This window comes from Phoenix dactylifera, chromosome 8 (assembly GCF_051530095.1).
Source record: "Phoenix dactylifera cultivar Ajwa chromosome 8, Ajwa_hap1_PhDact_Kaust_v1.1, whole genome shotgun sequence".
Taxonomy (NCBI): Eukaryota; Viridiplantae; Streptophyta; class Magnoliopsida; order Arecales; family Arecaceae; genus Phoenix; species Phoenix dactylifera.
In genome coordinates, this window is record NC_143197.1 from 3568440 (window position 1) to 3584725 (window position 16286).

Sequence of the window (16286 nt, forward strand, 5' to 3'; positions counted from 1 at the left end):
CTAATTCTGACATCTAATATTAGATTAGTCATTTTGTCTTTGAGGTTCACGGTTGTTCTAAAACAAGCCACTCCTTGCTATTTGGATCAAACACATTGTTTTGGAGGACATAATTGTCATGAAGCGATAGTTTCTAATTCCCACGTAAGTGAAACCAATTTTTAAACTTATCCATGTGGTGATGTGAGGTTTTTCAGTTGTTCTAGTTGCCTTACCATGATATTGGAGAGTTCAAAACATGATCTTGTAATCACTATCGTTTGTTAAGTGTTAGCAATATTCTTCAAAGATGGTAGGTATGGTGAATGGAGTGTTTGTCTCACCGGCTTTGGTTGTTGTAGTGTGTTGGAGTTTCTAATTTCCTGTATCACCTTTTCATGGTAAAAAATCTGTTATTCCTTTCCAATTCTAACCTCTAATCTTAGATTTATTTATTTATTTATTTTTATGAGATGCATGGTTGTTCTGTAAGTCATCACTAACCATTCCTTACTACAAAGACATTGTTTGGGAGGTTTTCCTTGAAATGGTAGTTCCAATTGCCATGCAGGTGATATCAGATTTATAAACTTAAGTTGGAGTTCTACAGTATCTCAAGAAAAAAGAGATTAAAATCAAAAAAATAAAAAAACTAAGTTGGATAACTGATGTCTGAATGTAGTAGTGGAAATTGTCATTGTTGGAACTCTTTCTATTGTAAGGATTGGCAAGAACAGATGCTGTAGCATGTTGCGGACACCTTATAGAAAATTTCTTATGTTTGGTACACTTGCTGCTTAGATATTTAAAAATTTTGTATACTTGTCCTTGTGGCTGAATTTGGAAACCACATCCTTAAGTTTGCACACAAGCAAGGTTTGAAATCTTGCATATTGACCTCCACTTCACTCACATATCAGTAAAGTTTGAGGCATGATGCTCTCATGTCCATATGGGTCGATACACTCCATGATAAGGGGTCATGGTGGTATATTATGGTGGAGATTTCAAACCTTGTACGTTTTTATTGGATGCTTTGAGCAAGTGAGAATGCAAAACTAGCAAAATGAGTTCTGCAATTAAGTAGCTTGCTTATTTGGTGGTAACAAATTCAACTGCAGGTGTGTGAAATAGGAAGAGCATAGTAGGTGAGTGCAGGAGTCAAGAGGAGCTTCTTAGGGTGAAGAATCATCACTATGTTGTTCATGGTACTTATGCAAGAGAAATTTAAACATTGACCTTCACCAGTGCAGGTAGCCCATGATTGGGTCAACCAAGTAATTTTCTGTACTTTCCATCAGTTCCTTTCTTCTTTGGATTTTCAATGCAGAAATCACATGATCTTACTATATACTGATTGTATCTTTAACTTCATTCACATGTAGGTCAGAACCCCTTTATGGCACGCATCAATACATGGCTTGAAGATTGTGCAAGTTTGGTGGTGCATGCGGTGATCTGTTGGCTCCTACTAATTTATGGTTCTCATGTTAGCTGGGTGTCCCAGTTGAGCTACTCTGATCTATGTACCTTTCAGTTCATTTTATCACACCTATTTTGAATTTGAATATTGTAATGGTTGTAATAACAAATTGTATTCGCTTGTTAGGTTGCAGGTTCATTATTTTTCCTGTCCACAGCTGCTGAACTAATTGAATGGATGTTAAAGTTAGGCAATACCAGACTGTTTACCTTGAAGGTTACTAAAATGTCTTATTTAGTTTGTAGTTAAGCTATGGTGCAAGCCAAGCCTGATGTGGAAGTGTGGACAAAGCAAGGAACAAGGTGCTCTATTTTTGGCTTAATGTTTTGCAGTATGTTAAAATACAAAATATGCTTTCTGTTGGAGATTATTTGTGTGAGCGACAATTGTGTCCATGTGGCACATCTTTTTTAATGAGTAATTGTTTATGAAAAATGTGAGGATAAATCTTTCAAGTTTTATAATCTTCCAACTTCGACTTGCTGTGTTATGGTGCAATTGATATTCGGATACTGAAAGCCATATTCTTTTTTATATTATTATTATAAGGGATCATCTCTTTCAATTTCCATTTTTGATAAGTCTGGGTTTTATCTATCTTTTTGATGTCAAGGCCATCATTCATTGAATACTCTATCAGTATTGCTACAAAATGGCATGTTATTGGTGCACATCAAGCACTAGCGTCAGTTATTCGATGCTCTTGAAGAAAAGATAGATTCGTTAGAGTTGATGTCCAAAATCATCAGTTAAATGTCTACATATTTTCTGTTGCACTTTGTGCTGCCTTATTAAAGCATTAGAGGAAAATAAATTGTTCTTTATTATTTTGCAGATGTAGACATTAAGGCTGCCAGTTGAAAATTTAAAGACATTTTCACTGCCAGCAGTTAGTTCTACCCATGTCAATGATCATTCAGAGGACTACCAAATGGACCACTTTCAGCCATGGATGTACGAGTCACATTGTGAGATGGGAAGCAGCATGTTCTAATCCTTAAATGCTAAATTAGCCAGGTACGTCACATTGCCTTCTCTAGAATTCATTGAAAATGAATTGTTGATAACTACCCCGAACAAGCTTGGAAAGAATATGTGGAGTATGTCGATCTAATCCAGATAATAATTTATTGTTCTTCTATTTACTTGAACTTTGCATTGATAAAACGACAAATTGCAAGAGAGGAAAAACAGATTCTTTTATAATTATCTGGATATGCCTGTTTGACATCTGTGAATTTCAAAATATAACTATCCTAGGTATTTTTTAAGTACCCTGAATATCTAAACAACAGATCTATCTAGTCTCTCTCTAGATGCACATGGACAGGGGCATGCATGCAGAGTCTCTCTGGTATGATCTGAGTATTCAATTCTACCGAGACAAAATCAATAATATGGTACTATAGATTGCTCATGACCTATAATACCTAAAATATAGTTGCAAACGGGATGGTCCTCAGCAGAGAGTTTGCAAAGTTTTTAGAAGGGCTGGCCTATGCATCCCCATAAATGTAAAATTTGCCTTGCTGGCTGGCACATTTTCATCCCTAGAAATACCAAAAAACCAAAGACAATGTCATTGGAAGGAATTTTATCCAAAATCAAATGGAAACAATGGACAACGCAAATAGTGCTATGAGGTTAAAAGGGATGATAACGGACATAAATTTTAGACTTGATTGTGATTTAACCTTAGGACAGTGTGTTTTAATAGTGCCCACATGCGTTTTTATAACTACAAATCATAATTTAACATTGTATAGAGCCTTTGAAGTTGTCTATCTTTGGCCCACCTGATGCAACTAAAGTGGAGATGACACGTATAAGTTCTAGACCCACTTGGTTATGATTTACGCCTTAGGATGTATGTTTCTACTTTTGATAGTCAGCATGAGTGTTTCTAAACTAGGAATCGTATCAATAGAGCCTTTGAAGTTTGTCTATTCTTGGCCCAAATGATGGAAGCACATGATTTTTGGTTTATATTTATTTTAGATGTTGTAGGTCACAGTCAATATTACTTGTCATTGATTTTGCACTGATAGAACTGAAGCCTCAATACCGTTTGAAATGAGGTGAATGGACTCTCACCATGTGCGTTGTATGTCCAGGTGCAATCTTGGTCCTTGGATATAAGAACAACTATTCATTATTTCACTATATACATGCAACATGAATTTATGCATTTATGTCCAACACAGCATTGTGGGCCCAGGGCCAATCCATCTGCTTTTTTCCCCTTTCCCCTTTGAGACGCTAAGACAAAATAGATTGTTGAATCCTAATGTTTGGATCCTGTTCTCCATTTTCCAAGATATTGCTTGTCTTATGTTGGGTCAAGTCCACTTATTTTAAAACCATCTTTTTCCTCTCCTACTAGTTCAGGTCAAAACAGGTTGGTTCAAACTTCATCAGATCTATAGCTGATGCTGTTTGAGAATTGGCATATGCTAGCAATGGCTACTCTAGCTAATTCAAATATTGTCAATTTAGTTGTCTGTTGTATGTGGAGCTGTATGACTTTATCCAACTCAAACATTGTAAACTTGCATTCTGAAAGATCAAGCTACAACTATGGTGTATGACTGAGATGAGATAAATCGAGCATGACATGATTAGCACATAAGCATCATAGTTGGCTTATTCATTCTTACAATTTCAAAGCATAAGTATAAGGTCTTAGGTTTCTCTCGCCATACTGTTTAGATTTCTTGAGATCTCAGTTATAAGCATAGATGGAAGAAGCAGGTCTACATTATAAATTACTGTAATATCATTTCCCTATCAGGAGAGGTTTGTACCAAACTCCAGCTGTTGCCATTTTATCTTCCCCCCATTATAAATTACTGTAATATCATCTAAGCCTGATCCATGGGTCTAGAATCCAGGCTGATCCAAATGAAGTCAAATCTGGCCTGAGCGACCTTGCTCACTACCAAACATTGTGCATCTGAACTAGTATAGGGCATTGGATCCTCTGTATATCTATTTATCAAATAAATAAGGTATAACTATATGTATGATCATCTAGTTATTAGTCTCCAATGGTTTGAGAAACACTGCATACTGGAATGGTTTTTCCATTGATTTTTATTAAAATTTATTGCACTATTTAATAGTCAAAAGCTCATTTGGTGCATGTTAATGCAGGCAATGCGTCTTAGATTAATAATAGGAACATTGAAAATGTCTATCCACTTGCACATCTTCATCTCCCTATAGAGGTTTTGACGGGGTGTCCAATCATGTAGCACCAAGCAATCGTCCAGGAAAATTTTAGAACTTGTCACTTTCTAGTTTAACCATAATCTAATTTTTGTGGTAAATGTTCCAGTGTAGCCTATTCATTTATCCTTGAGGCTCTATTTGTTCCTATATGTTTCATTCTTTAATCATTTTGTTGTTTGGCTGGAGCTGTAGTTTTACTTTCTCATGAGTCAAATATTCTGCGTTGGCATGTTGATCTGCAAACGTTTGGAGCAAACTTAATAAAAAAATACCATTCAGGACTGGCACATTAAAGACATTAAACTCTAAAGAATATGGTCGTTTTCTAATTTAGCTATTTGAACATTGTGGGGAGCACGTAATCCCTATTTAGGTTTCCAGTTCCGTTTCCAGCTCATTCAGGATGCACGATTGATGAACAGGAAAGTTGCTGTTCATCAAAGAAATATGCTGGAGAACAGCTCCCGAACTTCAAAGCTAGAGGTACACTGGAGATCCCATCCGAGTTTCAGGCTGTATCGTGTTAACGAGATGAACCGACCTACTATCCAGGCTGAAACTGATTATACCATGGTTTTTTTCTCGAGTTCCTGTTAGAACTGTTACACAAGGCACTGTCTCAATGAAACTTTCAATGTAATTCGTTAGTACAAGGCATGGTTCCTGTCATATAACGAAGCTGTGGCCTATGAAAACCGGTTGTTGCTTGCATAACAAAGAAACCAAATTTTCCTCAGTAGATACTCGAGGTGAAAAACACTCTTCTGCCGAACGATATGTATCATTTTCGTGAGGCTGCGTTTGAATGACAAGTAAATTTTGAAAAATAATAAAGCAAACTTACTTAAGTTTGAAGTGACAGGGCTGCTTCTACAAAACATGACTTAAATTACTTTTTGATTTTCTGCACAAGCGGATAAAATTGCCTTCTCTCGTCCTGTGTTTAAATACAGGGACGAAAAGATGACGGGCAGCTGATTGCGCTCCATTCCGCTGGTTTCCCTATTCTGCGAAAAGACCGGAATAAGTCATCCTCTCCGACCGGGGATCATTTTCTCTCGGGGATAATTCTACTCGAAAGGCCATTTGGCAGGATGGGAAATATCGCCCACCTGCCCTGTCACCAGTATGTTATGGATGCACTACAAACATGCTTTCTCCCGAAAAAAATTCATTTCTGGCACAAAATGATTGGGCTCTTTCTGCTTCGTACATGCAAAAGGATGCATGCAAGCGTAGCACGCACAAAAAATCTGATTCATGTGTCAACAGTTTACGGGCAGCTCCAATAAAGGTACCATCACGCTGATTACCATGTCCTTTCATAAAATTCAATAGATACAATAGATCATGCAAAAATGAATGCTTTTGCTGTGAGGAAGAGGCCAATCTCCATGACGACCATCTGAGGCCAGAGTCACACACCTACTTTCATGGCACACAGACCCACTCCCAGTTCCAAATTCACACGGAAATACAACACCACCTGGCAATATTGCAGTCTAGCTTGAAGCAGGACAAACAAAAAAACGAACTGCCTGCTTTGTATGGGAGCTACCTACCCAATAACTTATGAAACCATATCATAGGATGCAGAGACGCAGCAGCTGAAGAACTTGAATGCTAGCTACTCTGCTCGATGCCAATCACGTATTTCTTTTCCCCTATGTTGTATTTTCACTCCCCAAGCAACTACTCAATATCCGTATGAGATATTCTACAGCATTCTGTGAAGGTCAATCGACAGAAGCAACTTTTGAGGGAAAAAAGAACAAGCAAGCAGGCGAGAGCACTAGAAGACACCTGAAAAATGAATGATCCGACATGTTAGATCTAGGATAAAGGCATTTGTAAGCAATTCGTGGAAACAGCGTAACCCATGGTGTAGTAGAACCTATTCTGCTTCCAAAGAACCCAACATATTAAAGAAATGAAGTTGTATATTCCACATTCTCTAAGCCATCTTCAATGCTTGCTGTAACTGGGCAAACGCTGATGGATGGATTCTGCTAATAGCCGCATTAAAAGAAGCATCCCCATGAAAAGCTGCACACGCTTTTAGATTTTCCCTCAGGACATCCTCCAATGACAACTGCCTGATGGGATCTGAATCCTTTATCTGATCACAGAAGATAATCCCCTCAAGAATGAATTGTAACTCAAAACCTTCTTCCTAATATCATTTCCTTCATGTAATGAAAGCAAGAATTAAGATTCTGAAAATGTCACCCTTTACCTGTCTTTTCCTGAACTCTTTACTTGCAAAACCACCATATCCATGACTTTCATTGTGGGGCCCCGAAGAACTTGTTGCATCACCACTGTGAAGGAAAAAAAAAGAGTACATAAACATGTAGAAACTGTAGAATGTCCAAAGATAAAACCTTAATTGCAAAAATGGTATTAAACTAATAGACCATTTCACCTGGGATCTTCCTCACTTAACTCTCTGCCTCCTCCCAGAATAACACTCGTACAAACACTACGCGTAAAAAAGACTAGTATCATTAGATTTACAGAAAGAAGATAAACATAACAGGTGTTCATTTTTCATTAATAAGAAAATATACCTTAGGATGTCATCAAGTTTATCAATAACTTGTGGCACTCTTAAAGTCAAAATAATAGAAAGAGCCAACGCACAAATCTTTCTCTGTATGGCAGTAGCATTATCTATCTGACAAAATTGAAGGAAACCAGGTGAGAACATGCACCATAAACAGTGTGAAAGATGCAGAATGCAAGTCACAAGACACCAATCAGATTTGCAGTATTTAGGAAAACACCGGTGCAATGTACATCATGGCCCCTTTACATCCAGTAGCTTTACTTGAGGCATAACGAACTATGTCCTTTTATATTTTGCCAACATTGTAGCATATGACCTGAAGACATGTTTTTTGTTTCTCAGGTGCATGAGAGGACAGTGCCAGATAGCAGTCACTCCTGCATTGGAGGGAAGCTTCTGCAAGGTAGGTACTAAGATTTTCAATGATGGGCCATGTTCTACAAGTCATTCAAAAAATTATGCACTATTTTGATACATGAATTTCTTCACATGAAACTGCTTATATAGAATCTGATGGTTCCTTCCCTCTCATTTAAAAGATACCAGATCATGTTTTGGCTGTTAAACATAACTCGATTTATGTTTTGTACATAGCCAGTCTCAAGCGTGGATAACAGAGGAGGGTTACACTAGATTAATGGCTAGTGTAAAACTATAGATGAACATAAATCCATATAAGAAAACTATTAGAATGTTCCCTACTAGCAACGTGCTGCATCGGATCCAAGTGAAGTAAACGGTGAGCAAGGGTTAACTAGGGTGATCTCCAGAAGCAGCAGCCACATAGACGCTTGGATGTGGTGGATGGGTGTGGGTAAAAAAGTTAGTCCAAGAGGAGAATTAACATAGCTTGCCTACAAAAGACTAAGTGGATAGGAGAAAAGGCAAAATAAATTGGTATGACAATTTATGAACTTTGATATACTGAAAAAGACAGGCAAAAAAATGAAGTAGAAATTATTATAGATTAGAGTTTAAAAAATAAGATTGTATATATTAAGAAGGAAGAGAATAATAATTTTGATGACGTTAATATACAAAGAGGACTATATTAATATAATTAGTGCTTATGCTCCTCAAGCAAAATTGGATGATGCTACAAAGCAATGCTTTTGTGAGGACATGGATGGACTAATTTAAGAGACACCTAGTGGAGAAAGGATATTATTGAAGGAGATTTGAAATAGGCATATGGAAAAATATGATATAGATTTTAAAAGTGGGCAACATAGCAGTCAATTAGAGTTCTTCCATGCTAGAAAAACCGAACACATGGAAAAATATGATATAGTTTTTAAAAGTGGGCAAAATACTAGTCAATTAGATTTTTTCTCCCTTACTAGAAAAACCAAACGAGTTTTGTATAAAAGTTGTAAGGTTAATACAGGATGAGAGTTTAACCACCTAACATAGATCAGTAGTTTTGCATATGTGAAAGAGGACAAAAGAAAATATAAACTCTAGAACTAGATGATAGAATTGGTGAGTAGAGAAACAGATTTTCAAGGATAGAATGTTGAAGGAAAATGGGATAATCAATAACATGTGGGAAGAGATGGCTAGCAATATTAAGAAAGTGGCTACAAAGGTATTAGAATAATCAAAGAAAAAGGATTTCTGGCATGGTTTGCTGAACCGTGCTAAACCAGCCTATTCGAAATGTATCAAATTGGACCGATCCCCGAACCGGCCGGTCAGTTGCGAGCACAGTTCAGTGCATCAATTCGAAAAGGAGGAAAAAGGAGAAGGGGGGCGAGAGAGAGAGAGAGAGAGAGAGAGAGAGAGAGAATTAGGGAGGAAGGGAGGGGGAGAGAGGAAGAGAAAGGGAGAGGAAGGGGGATAGAGAGAGAGAGGGCTTGAAGGCCCTCTTGGCTCGTCAGCAGGGGGTTCCCATGTTTCGTTTCAAAATAGGGAATGCTCTGTAATTTTTTTTGCCGATTTGGAACTATAGTCGGCAAATGATTTGCCGATTTAAAACCAAAATAGGGGATGCCCTATATTTTTTATTTTTTTTTTGCAGATTTGAAACTAAAATCGGCAAATGGTTTGCCGATTTTAGTTCCAAGCCAACAAATGGCTTGCCAACTTTATTTCCAACTTGGCAAATGGTTTGCCAACTTCACTTAAGTAAAGTCGACAAATTATTTGCCAACTTCATTTCGAAATCAGCAAAAAAAAAAAAAAAAGCAATATCGTGCCTGTCGCTGACCGATATCGGCCCCGGTACTAGTTTGGTGAGCATTGATTTACAATATGAAAACTTAGTGGTGAAATGAGAAAGTTTAGTCAATGGTTAAGGCTAAAAAGAATACTACCAAAGACTACTTAAATGTAGGAATAGAGAAGCATATGAAAGCTGTAAGACGGCTATGAAGGAAGTTAAGAAGGCGGTATGAGAGACAAAATTCAAAGCATATGAAGAGTTATGCTACAAATTAGAAAAGATGGGAAGAAAAATATCTATAAGATTGCAAAACTCACAGAAAGAAAAACTAAAGACTTGACTCAGGATAAATACATCAAAAGAAAATCAAAAAGTTTTTCAATTAAGGAGAACGAGATTAAAGAAAGATGGAAGAGATATTTTAATAAGCTATTCAATGATAGTCATGTCAATAACATAGGATGCCTTACTAGTTTCATTAAAGATAGAAATGTTAAGTATGCACGTAGAATTGGATTCTCTAAGGTAAAGAAGGCTATAAAAAAATAAAAATAGGAAAAATAGTTGAACCTGATAAAAGCTCTATTGAGGTTTGGAAATATTTAGGTGATATAGGAGTAACCTAGTTGACTAATTTATTTTATAAGACTTTAAAGGCCACGAAGATGCTTGATGAATGAAAAAAGAGCATTATAATACCAATTTATAAAAATAAAGATGAAATTCAAAATTTTTATAACTATCATGGTATCAAACTCATGAGCCATACTATGATATTTTGAGAGTGGTGACTTGAGTATAGATTAAGGTATGACACAAAAGTATCAGCGAACCAATTTGGTTTTATGCCAAGAAGGTCTACTATGGAAGCAATTTTTCTCCTTTAGAGCTTAATGGAGAAATATAGAGAAAAAAGATAAGATCTCTATATGGTTTTTATTGATTTAGAGAGAGCATATGATAAAGTTGCTAGATAAGTCTTATGGTGATGTTAGAAAAGATTGGAGTTTTCATTAGATATATTAATATGATAAAGGGCATGCATGATAAAGCAGTTACTAGTGTGAGATCTGTCAATATAATACTAGTGAATTTCTAATCACAATAAATTTACACCAAGGATCTGCCCTAAATCTTTATATTTTTTTGCACTGGTTATAGATGAGCTTATTATGCATATTTAGGATGACATTCTTGATGCATACTATTTACACTAGGGATCTGCCCTAAATCTTTATCTTTTTTAGCACTAGTTATAGATGAGCTTACTATGCATATTTAGAATGACATTTCTTGATGCATACTATTTTCAGGTCTTGCTAGATGAAACCAAAGTTGGAGTAATTGTAAGTTGGAATTATGGAGGAGAGCATTAGAATATAGGAGTTTTAAGTTAAGTAGGACAAAGACAGAATACATAAAACATTGTTTTAGTAAAATTAGAAATAGAAATGAAGATTAAGGATCATGAAATTCTTAAGACTGATGATTTTTTTTGGCATTTAGAATCGATCATTCATAAAGAAGATTAAATCCATACGATAAAGCAAGTTGTATAAATGAAGAAATGCAACTCGAATATTATATAATCGTATTATACCTGCAAGTTGAAATGAAAATTTTATAGGGAAGCTACACCACCAGCTATGCTTTATGCTATAGAATATTGGACGATTAGAAACATGTATATAAGATGAATGTGTCCCAAATGAGAATGTTGATATGGATGTATAATAATACAAAAAAAGATAGAATAAAAAAAGAAGTCATTCATAAAAAAATGGAGTTATCACCAATAGAGGACAAATTGGGAAAAGGATGACTTAGATGGTTTGAACATATACAACGTAGGCCGGGGATATACCGGTATGAAGGAATGACTTGATACATGTAGAAGAAGAAAGGAGTAAAGGTAGACCAAAAATCACATGGGATGTATAACTTTGTATCACTGCATCTCTTGGAAAATATGGCTCTAAACAGAGTGTAATTGAGGAAAAGGATTCATGTACCAACCAGTCTGGGATTAAGGCTTACTTGAGTTGTTGAATTGTGGCTCTTAAGTCTTAACTATATGAGAGATTTCAAGGAAACAAAGGTAAGAGAACTTATATAGACCCTCCTTAGGCAAGATAAATTGTTCAACATGCTTGAACTAATAAGTTCCAAATGCGGCATTTATCTTGCTATAGGGTTGTGTAGCTCTTAGCAATTACATTTAAATGATTGGCAACAAATATCACAGTACTAGACTTTTCAGCTAATGAACGATGACCACCAGCCAGCAGTTTGTTGCTGATTTGCTAATTTTTCTAGTGCTCTTACAAACACACATTTATTGGTCGTGGTTGTTGGGGGTGGAGGTATAAACATGGTCATTTTCTGGTTTTGCATTTAAAGTAGTATTGTTATCAACTTCCTGTGTAGTTAAAATGGTTTTTGTGTCTTGCATTATGAGCTTTAGAAAGGATTATAACAAGAAGGGTGTAAGTTGGAAAGTTCTTCACCATTTTCCAGGAAGACAAAAGGAATGCGAGAAAGAGCAGGAGTTCTGAGAAACCTCTTCTATTATTTTTCATCAATGCTTCATCTATTCGTCTCTTTATGTGTTCTTGAGTAACATATATTACAGTATTCTCTAGCCATTTGGTTGAAAATACAAACACTTGAACAAGCCTTCCTTGGCGAAAAGGATAGTTGCATGTCCAGGACTTCTGCAGAACAATTAAACTGAGCAGAAAACCACCTGTATTGGTCCCATAACAGATTGTATATACCAAACCAGCTAGGGACCAGTGCAGGGGAATGTGGCATGCCTGGATTTTAGCAAACCAGGACCAAACAACCAGGTATTGATGTACAGTACCGGTCAGTGATCAGTACAGTTTGGTACCTCAACTTTAAATCCTTAAACATTAATGATGGTATTGAATAGACATGGGTACAAAAGTCAGGACTTAAGACAGCAGTTGGACGTTTACTTCAGCAAGAGAATGACATAGAATTACACAAAAAATAAAATCTTATTAATCGCATTTCAATTCACAATATTTACCAAGATTTGCCGTCTTAGTACCAGATCTTGTATTGATACCATCCTATTATAATGTTGATACGCGGTACAGTATGAGACAGCGAGGCATACCAAATATTGGTACAGTACAATACTGCGTACCAATTCAATACTGCTATGGTATTGTACATCTAGTACAGTATAGTACCGACCGATACGACAGACCTTGATATTTACTAAATGCATTTAATGTAACCTTTTCATATATATCATATACTATAGGTGTTTCAATCATGATTGTCAGCCACTCCATCAGCAGTAAAGCTAGTAACTACAGCTAAGACTCTCCCTCCCTCACACACACATGCATGCACTCTCACACATGCACAAAGCAAAGGAAATTTTCCTTGTATTCCTTTTCTTCTTCCTTCTTATTGCCACAAAGGAACCCACTGCAAGCTAAAGGTGAATGCACAGTTGAAGTGTTCCACACATACCCAAATGTCTAATGTGTGTAGCATCTCCGATGTATGAAAAACATCGGCAATGATGGGTATTTCCAAGAAATAGAACCCTCCATTAATCATTTTCTAAGCTTCAAACACTCCAACACTCTACATCAAGGAATCCCTTTACAAACTCCCCCCCCAACCCCCCCCCAAAAAAAAAACGCGTGCGCGCACGTGCACACGCAGAGAGAGGGAGAGAGAGAGCATGCCTTCTCATAAAAAAGGGGCAAAAACACACACATACAGATATCCCAAACTCCAACCAAACTATATGCTTGCAAAAGGAATCTGCTATCTTGTAATTCTCCCTTTCCGACCTAGTCTCCAATAAACTCCCCCATCAGGAAAAGGGAAATTCATGGTAATAATGGATTTTCAATCTAAATAACAATTTTGCTCGATGAAACTAGAACAAGTGTGGCTGATACTGAAAGTTTCTCATCTTTTAGAAAGGGAGTGAACTCATAATATAAGGAATGTGCTAGGAAGAGTACCAATGTGGATGATACTGAAAGTTTCTTATCTTTTAGAAAGGAGATGAGCTTATAATATAAGGGGTGTGCAAGGAAGAGTGAAGTCCAAATTTTTTCCCTCCAGTGGGTTTCCAGAAGTTTGCTTCCTCATAATTATAATCTGAAAACCTTACATACATATTTATCACTTATATTTTTAGCTAAAAAAATCCCAAGTCCATACTTATCCCTCATAATTATAATCAAGAAACCTTGGATGAGTTGAGTCTTCCATGGTGTAACTATACCTTCTTCTGTACAGTGTTTTCTACATTTAAAGTATCTAATAGGACCTATGCAGATATGTGTTTAGCCCCACATTGGGAAGATCTTGGTTACTTATGCAGTGCCAAGGAACCCAAATAACATATTCTTGGCTAGCCTTTTTGGGTGAGGTTTTGGGTTATTACAAATAATATTTAGAGCAAACCCAGCCTATAGCTTATATAGAGCAGAAGATACTGCAGCACGGGTTCCGTTGAGATAGACCACAGGCCGATCGTGGCATTTGTAAATGAATTTAATTGGATTTGGATCCTTAGCCTGGCAAAAATGCCAGAGCTTAAACAGGCAAACTATGTCAGGCAAACTATGTAAGGATCTGTGCAAGTATGTATTTGGTCCCATCTTAATTGTATGCCAGGAAGATCTTGGATATTTCTATAGGGCCAAGGAACCAAATAACACCTTCTTGGCTAGCCTATTTTGGTGAGGTCCTTAGTTATTATAGTTACAATGGCTATACTAAAATCTTGAAAGCCTCCGAATTTCTTCCAGCTGTGAACTTTCCAGCATATTTATCTCTCGCGGACCGGTTCCTTATACTTTATGCAAAAAAAAAAAAAAGTGAAGTTTATTGATAAGTTCAAAAATAACTCAAGGAGAGTAATAAAGAACGATACATTAGGAAAAAAATGAAAGGATATGTTCAAAAATAAAGAATAGAAATAACAAATTGCCCAGCAAACAGCAAAGTTAGTTGCATAAGATGTCAAATTCAAGACTAAGATTGTGCGTGCCGCAGCATAGAATGTATTAGATAGCATCATAGCGGTAAGCCCATAAACAACCATTAAATAAATACCATCCATAGCAATGGAAATCTGAAAATCATAGGACTGAAGATATCAACTAAGTATACACAGCTCCAATGCAACTGCTCACCAAAAAATATAACAAAGCCACGGAAACTAGCTAAAGTTCCATAGAATAAAAGTAAAGAGTGTGAACAGAATCCAAGATGTAAAACTCATAAGCATCATAATAAATATTATAATACAAGAGCAAAGAAAAGCAGTAAAGCAGACATAATCATACAATACAAAATTACTGGATGAACAGTAAATTTTGACAGAGTTTAAGAGTTTAAGATGTGCAAGGGCCATGCACTTTTGATGTTGTTACCTTATCGATCCAAACATCAACCAAACAGAGAAGTACGTTCTGGTTAACAGAAAGCCCTGCTTGCTGAAGGGCTATTGAAAGAGATGGTTCAGATGTTAACTGGGCAAGATAGTTCGTATTCATCACCAGGACCCTTGCAAGAATGGCTCCAGCAGATATACGCACTGCTGTCCTGGAAGGATTACAATCATCTTCTCCACTCAAGCATATAAGAATGAGTTTCTAGAAGGTATCATGAAGAAGAGAAATTAGGGGAACAAACTTAGTATAAGGTTTATTTGATGTTTCTCAAAGATTTTATAAAACAATAAGAAACCCAAGTACCTGAAGAACTCCACATATCAACGGAGGCGCCTCCACAGGAAAGCACTACATATAAATTGAACTTGATTAATGTGATGCTTACAAACAACACCAATATAGCAACACATAAATCAATATCACTATTCCGTAAGAAGAAAGATTAGCCATGATCACATGTTTCACTAAGAAAGAATTCCACTTTTGAGGCATGAAATCTGAAGTTAATAATGAATCAGGTAGGAATTTGACAACTCTACATGTGGTCATCATCCTAAATGGCCAATTGGCAGGTAGAGAAAAACACAGTCTGAGGCCATCTGTCAATCTTCCAAGGTTCCTCAAACTTGAAAAAAGTCTAGACGAAGATCTGATAGTAGGCATCTCTATCTGAGACCCAACTAGACCAACCTCCTTCACAAAAGTCTGAAAGCACCAGATTAATACATTGGGTGCCCTCAAAACTTGAAAACCAGAAAAACAGACCCACAAAAGCATATTCAACCACCAACGGAGGATTCAAATCCTTGGGCCACTAGGACACTTTACTGTGCAGACTTGCTCAATGATTTTATTATTAAAAAGAAGACTTGTTCACGGATTCAAAAAATATGATGCAAGATGGAAGAAGCACAAACTATGTTAAGATGGACTAATTATACAATGGCCAAAAAAAGCACTCAGAATTGCTGCAGTTACTACAAAACAATCTCAAAACAAAGAACAGTTGCAAAAGAGGATCCACATGACAAAACAAGTACATGTAGTTTGCCAAGCTGATGTACCAATGTCATCATCATTAATATCTCCAAATATCAGATAATCATAAAATGTGCCAAGAGAGATGTAAGAAACAGTAAAATAGAATTTCTCTCTTAAAAACTGAGAAACTAATGCACCAGTTAACAGAGGTTAGAAAGAAAGGCAAGAACATTGTATGTAGTCTTATGTTCCAATCTGAAGCATCAACATGCTTGTGTGACCTCGGTTTAACAAAAGAAATGAAAGAACAGATCAGAAAATAGCAAAAGATATATGATACTTCATTCTATTTAGGCGGACCGCCCATCCAACCATTACACTTCAGCTGTTTAACTTTTTTTTTTTTTAAGTTGAATGTTT

At 36.5% G+C, this 16286-nt stretch overlaps 1 protein-coding gene across 7 annotated transcripts in view; it reads right to left on the reverse strand.

The window, feature by feature from the left end:
• Positions 1 to 5847: 5847 nt before the first annotated feature.
• The window catches only part of LOC103709243 (ARM repeat superfamily protein), a 39130-nt gene continuing 28691 nt past the window's right edge, over positions 5848 to 16286 (reverse strand). For 4 of the 7 annotated variants that reach the window (XM_088702410.2, XM_088702409.2, XM_088702408.2 and 1 more), the window contains exons 18-23: positions 15189 to 15233; positions 14865 to 15086; positions 7264 to 7370; positions 7119 to 7175; positions 6930 to 7014; positions 5848 to 6812 (exon numbers count right to left, since the gene is read on the reverse strand). In XM_088702410.2, coding sequence (XP_088558536.2) covers positions 6648 to 6812; positions 6930 to 7014; positions 7119 to 7175; positions 7264 to 7370; positions 14865 to 15086; positions 15189 to 15233 — 681 coding nt within the window. In that variant the 3' untranslated portion in view covers positions 5848 to 6647. The remainder of the gene's footprint in view (positions 6813 to 6929; positions 7015 to 7118; positions 7176 to 7263; positions 7371 to 14864; positions 15087 to 15188; positions 15234 to 16286) is intronic. The other 3 variants (XR_015967784.2, XR_015967783.2, XR_015967781.2) reach the window with 1 other exon arrangement.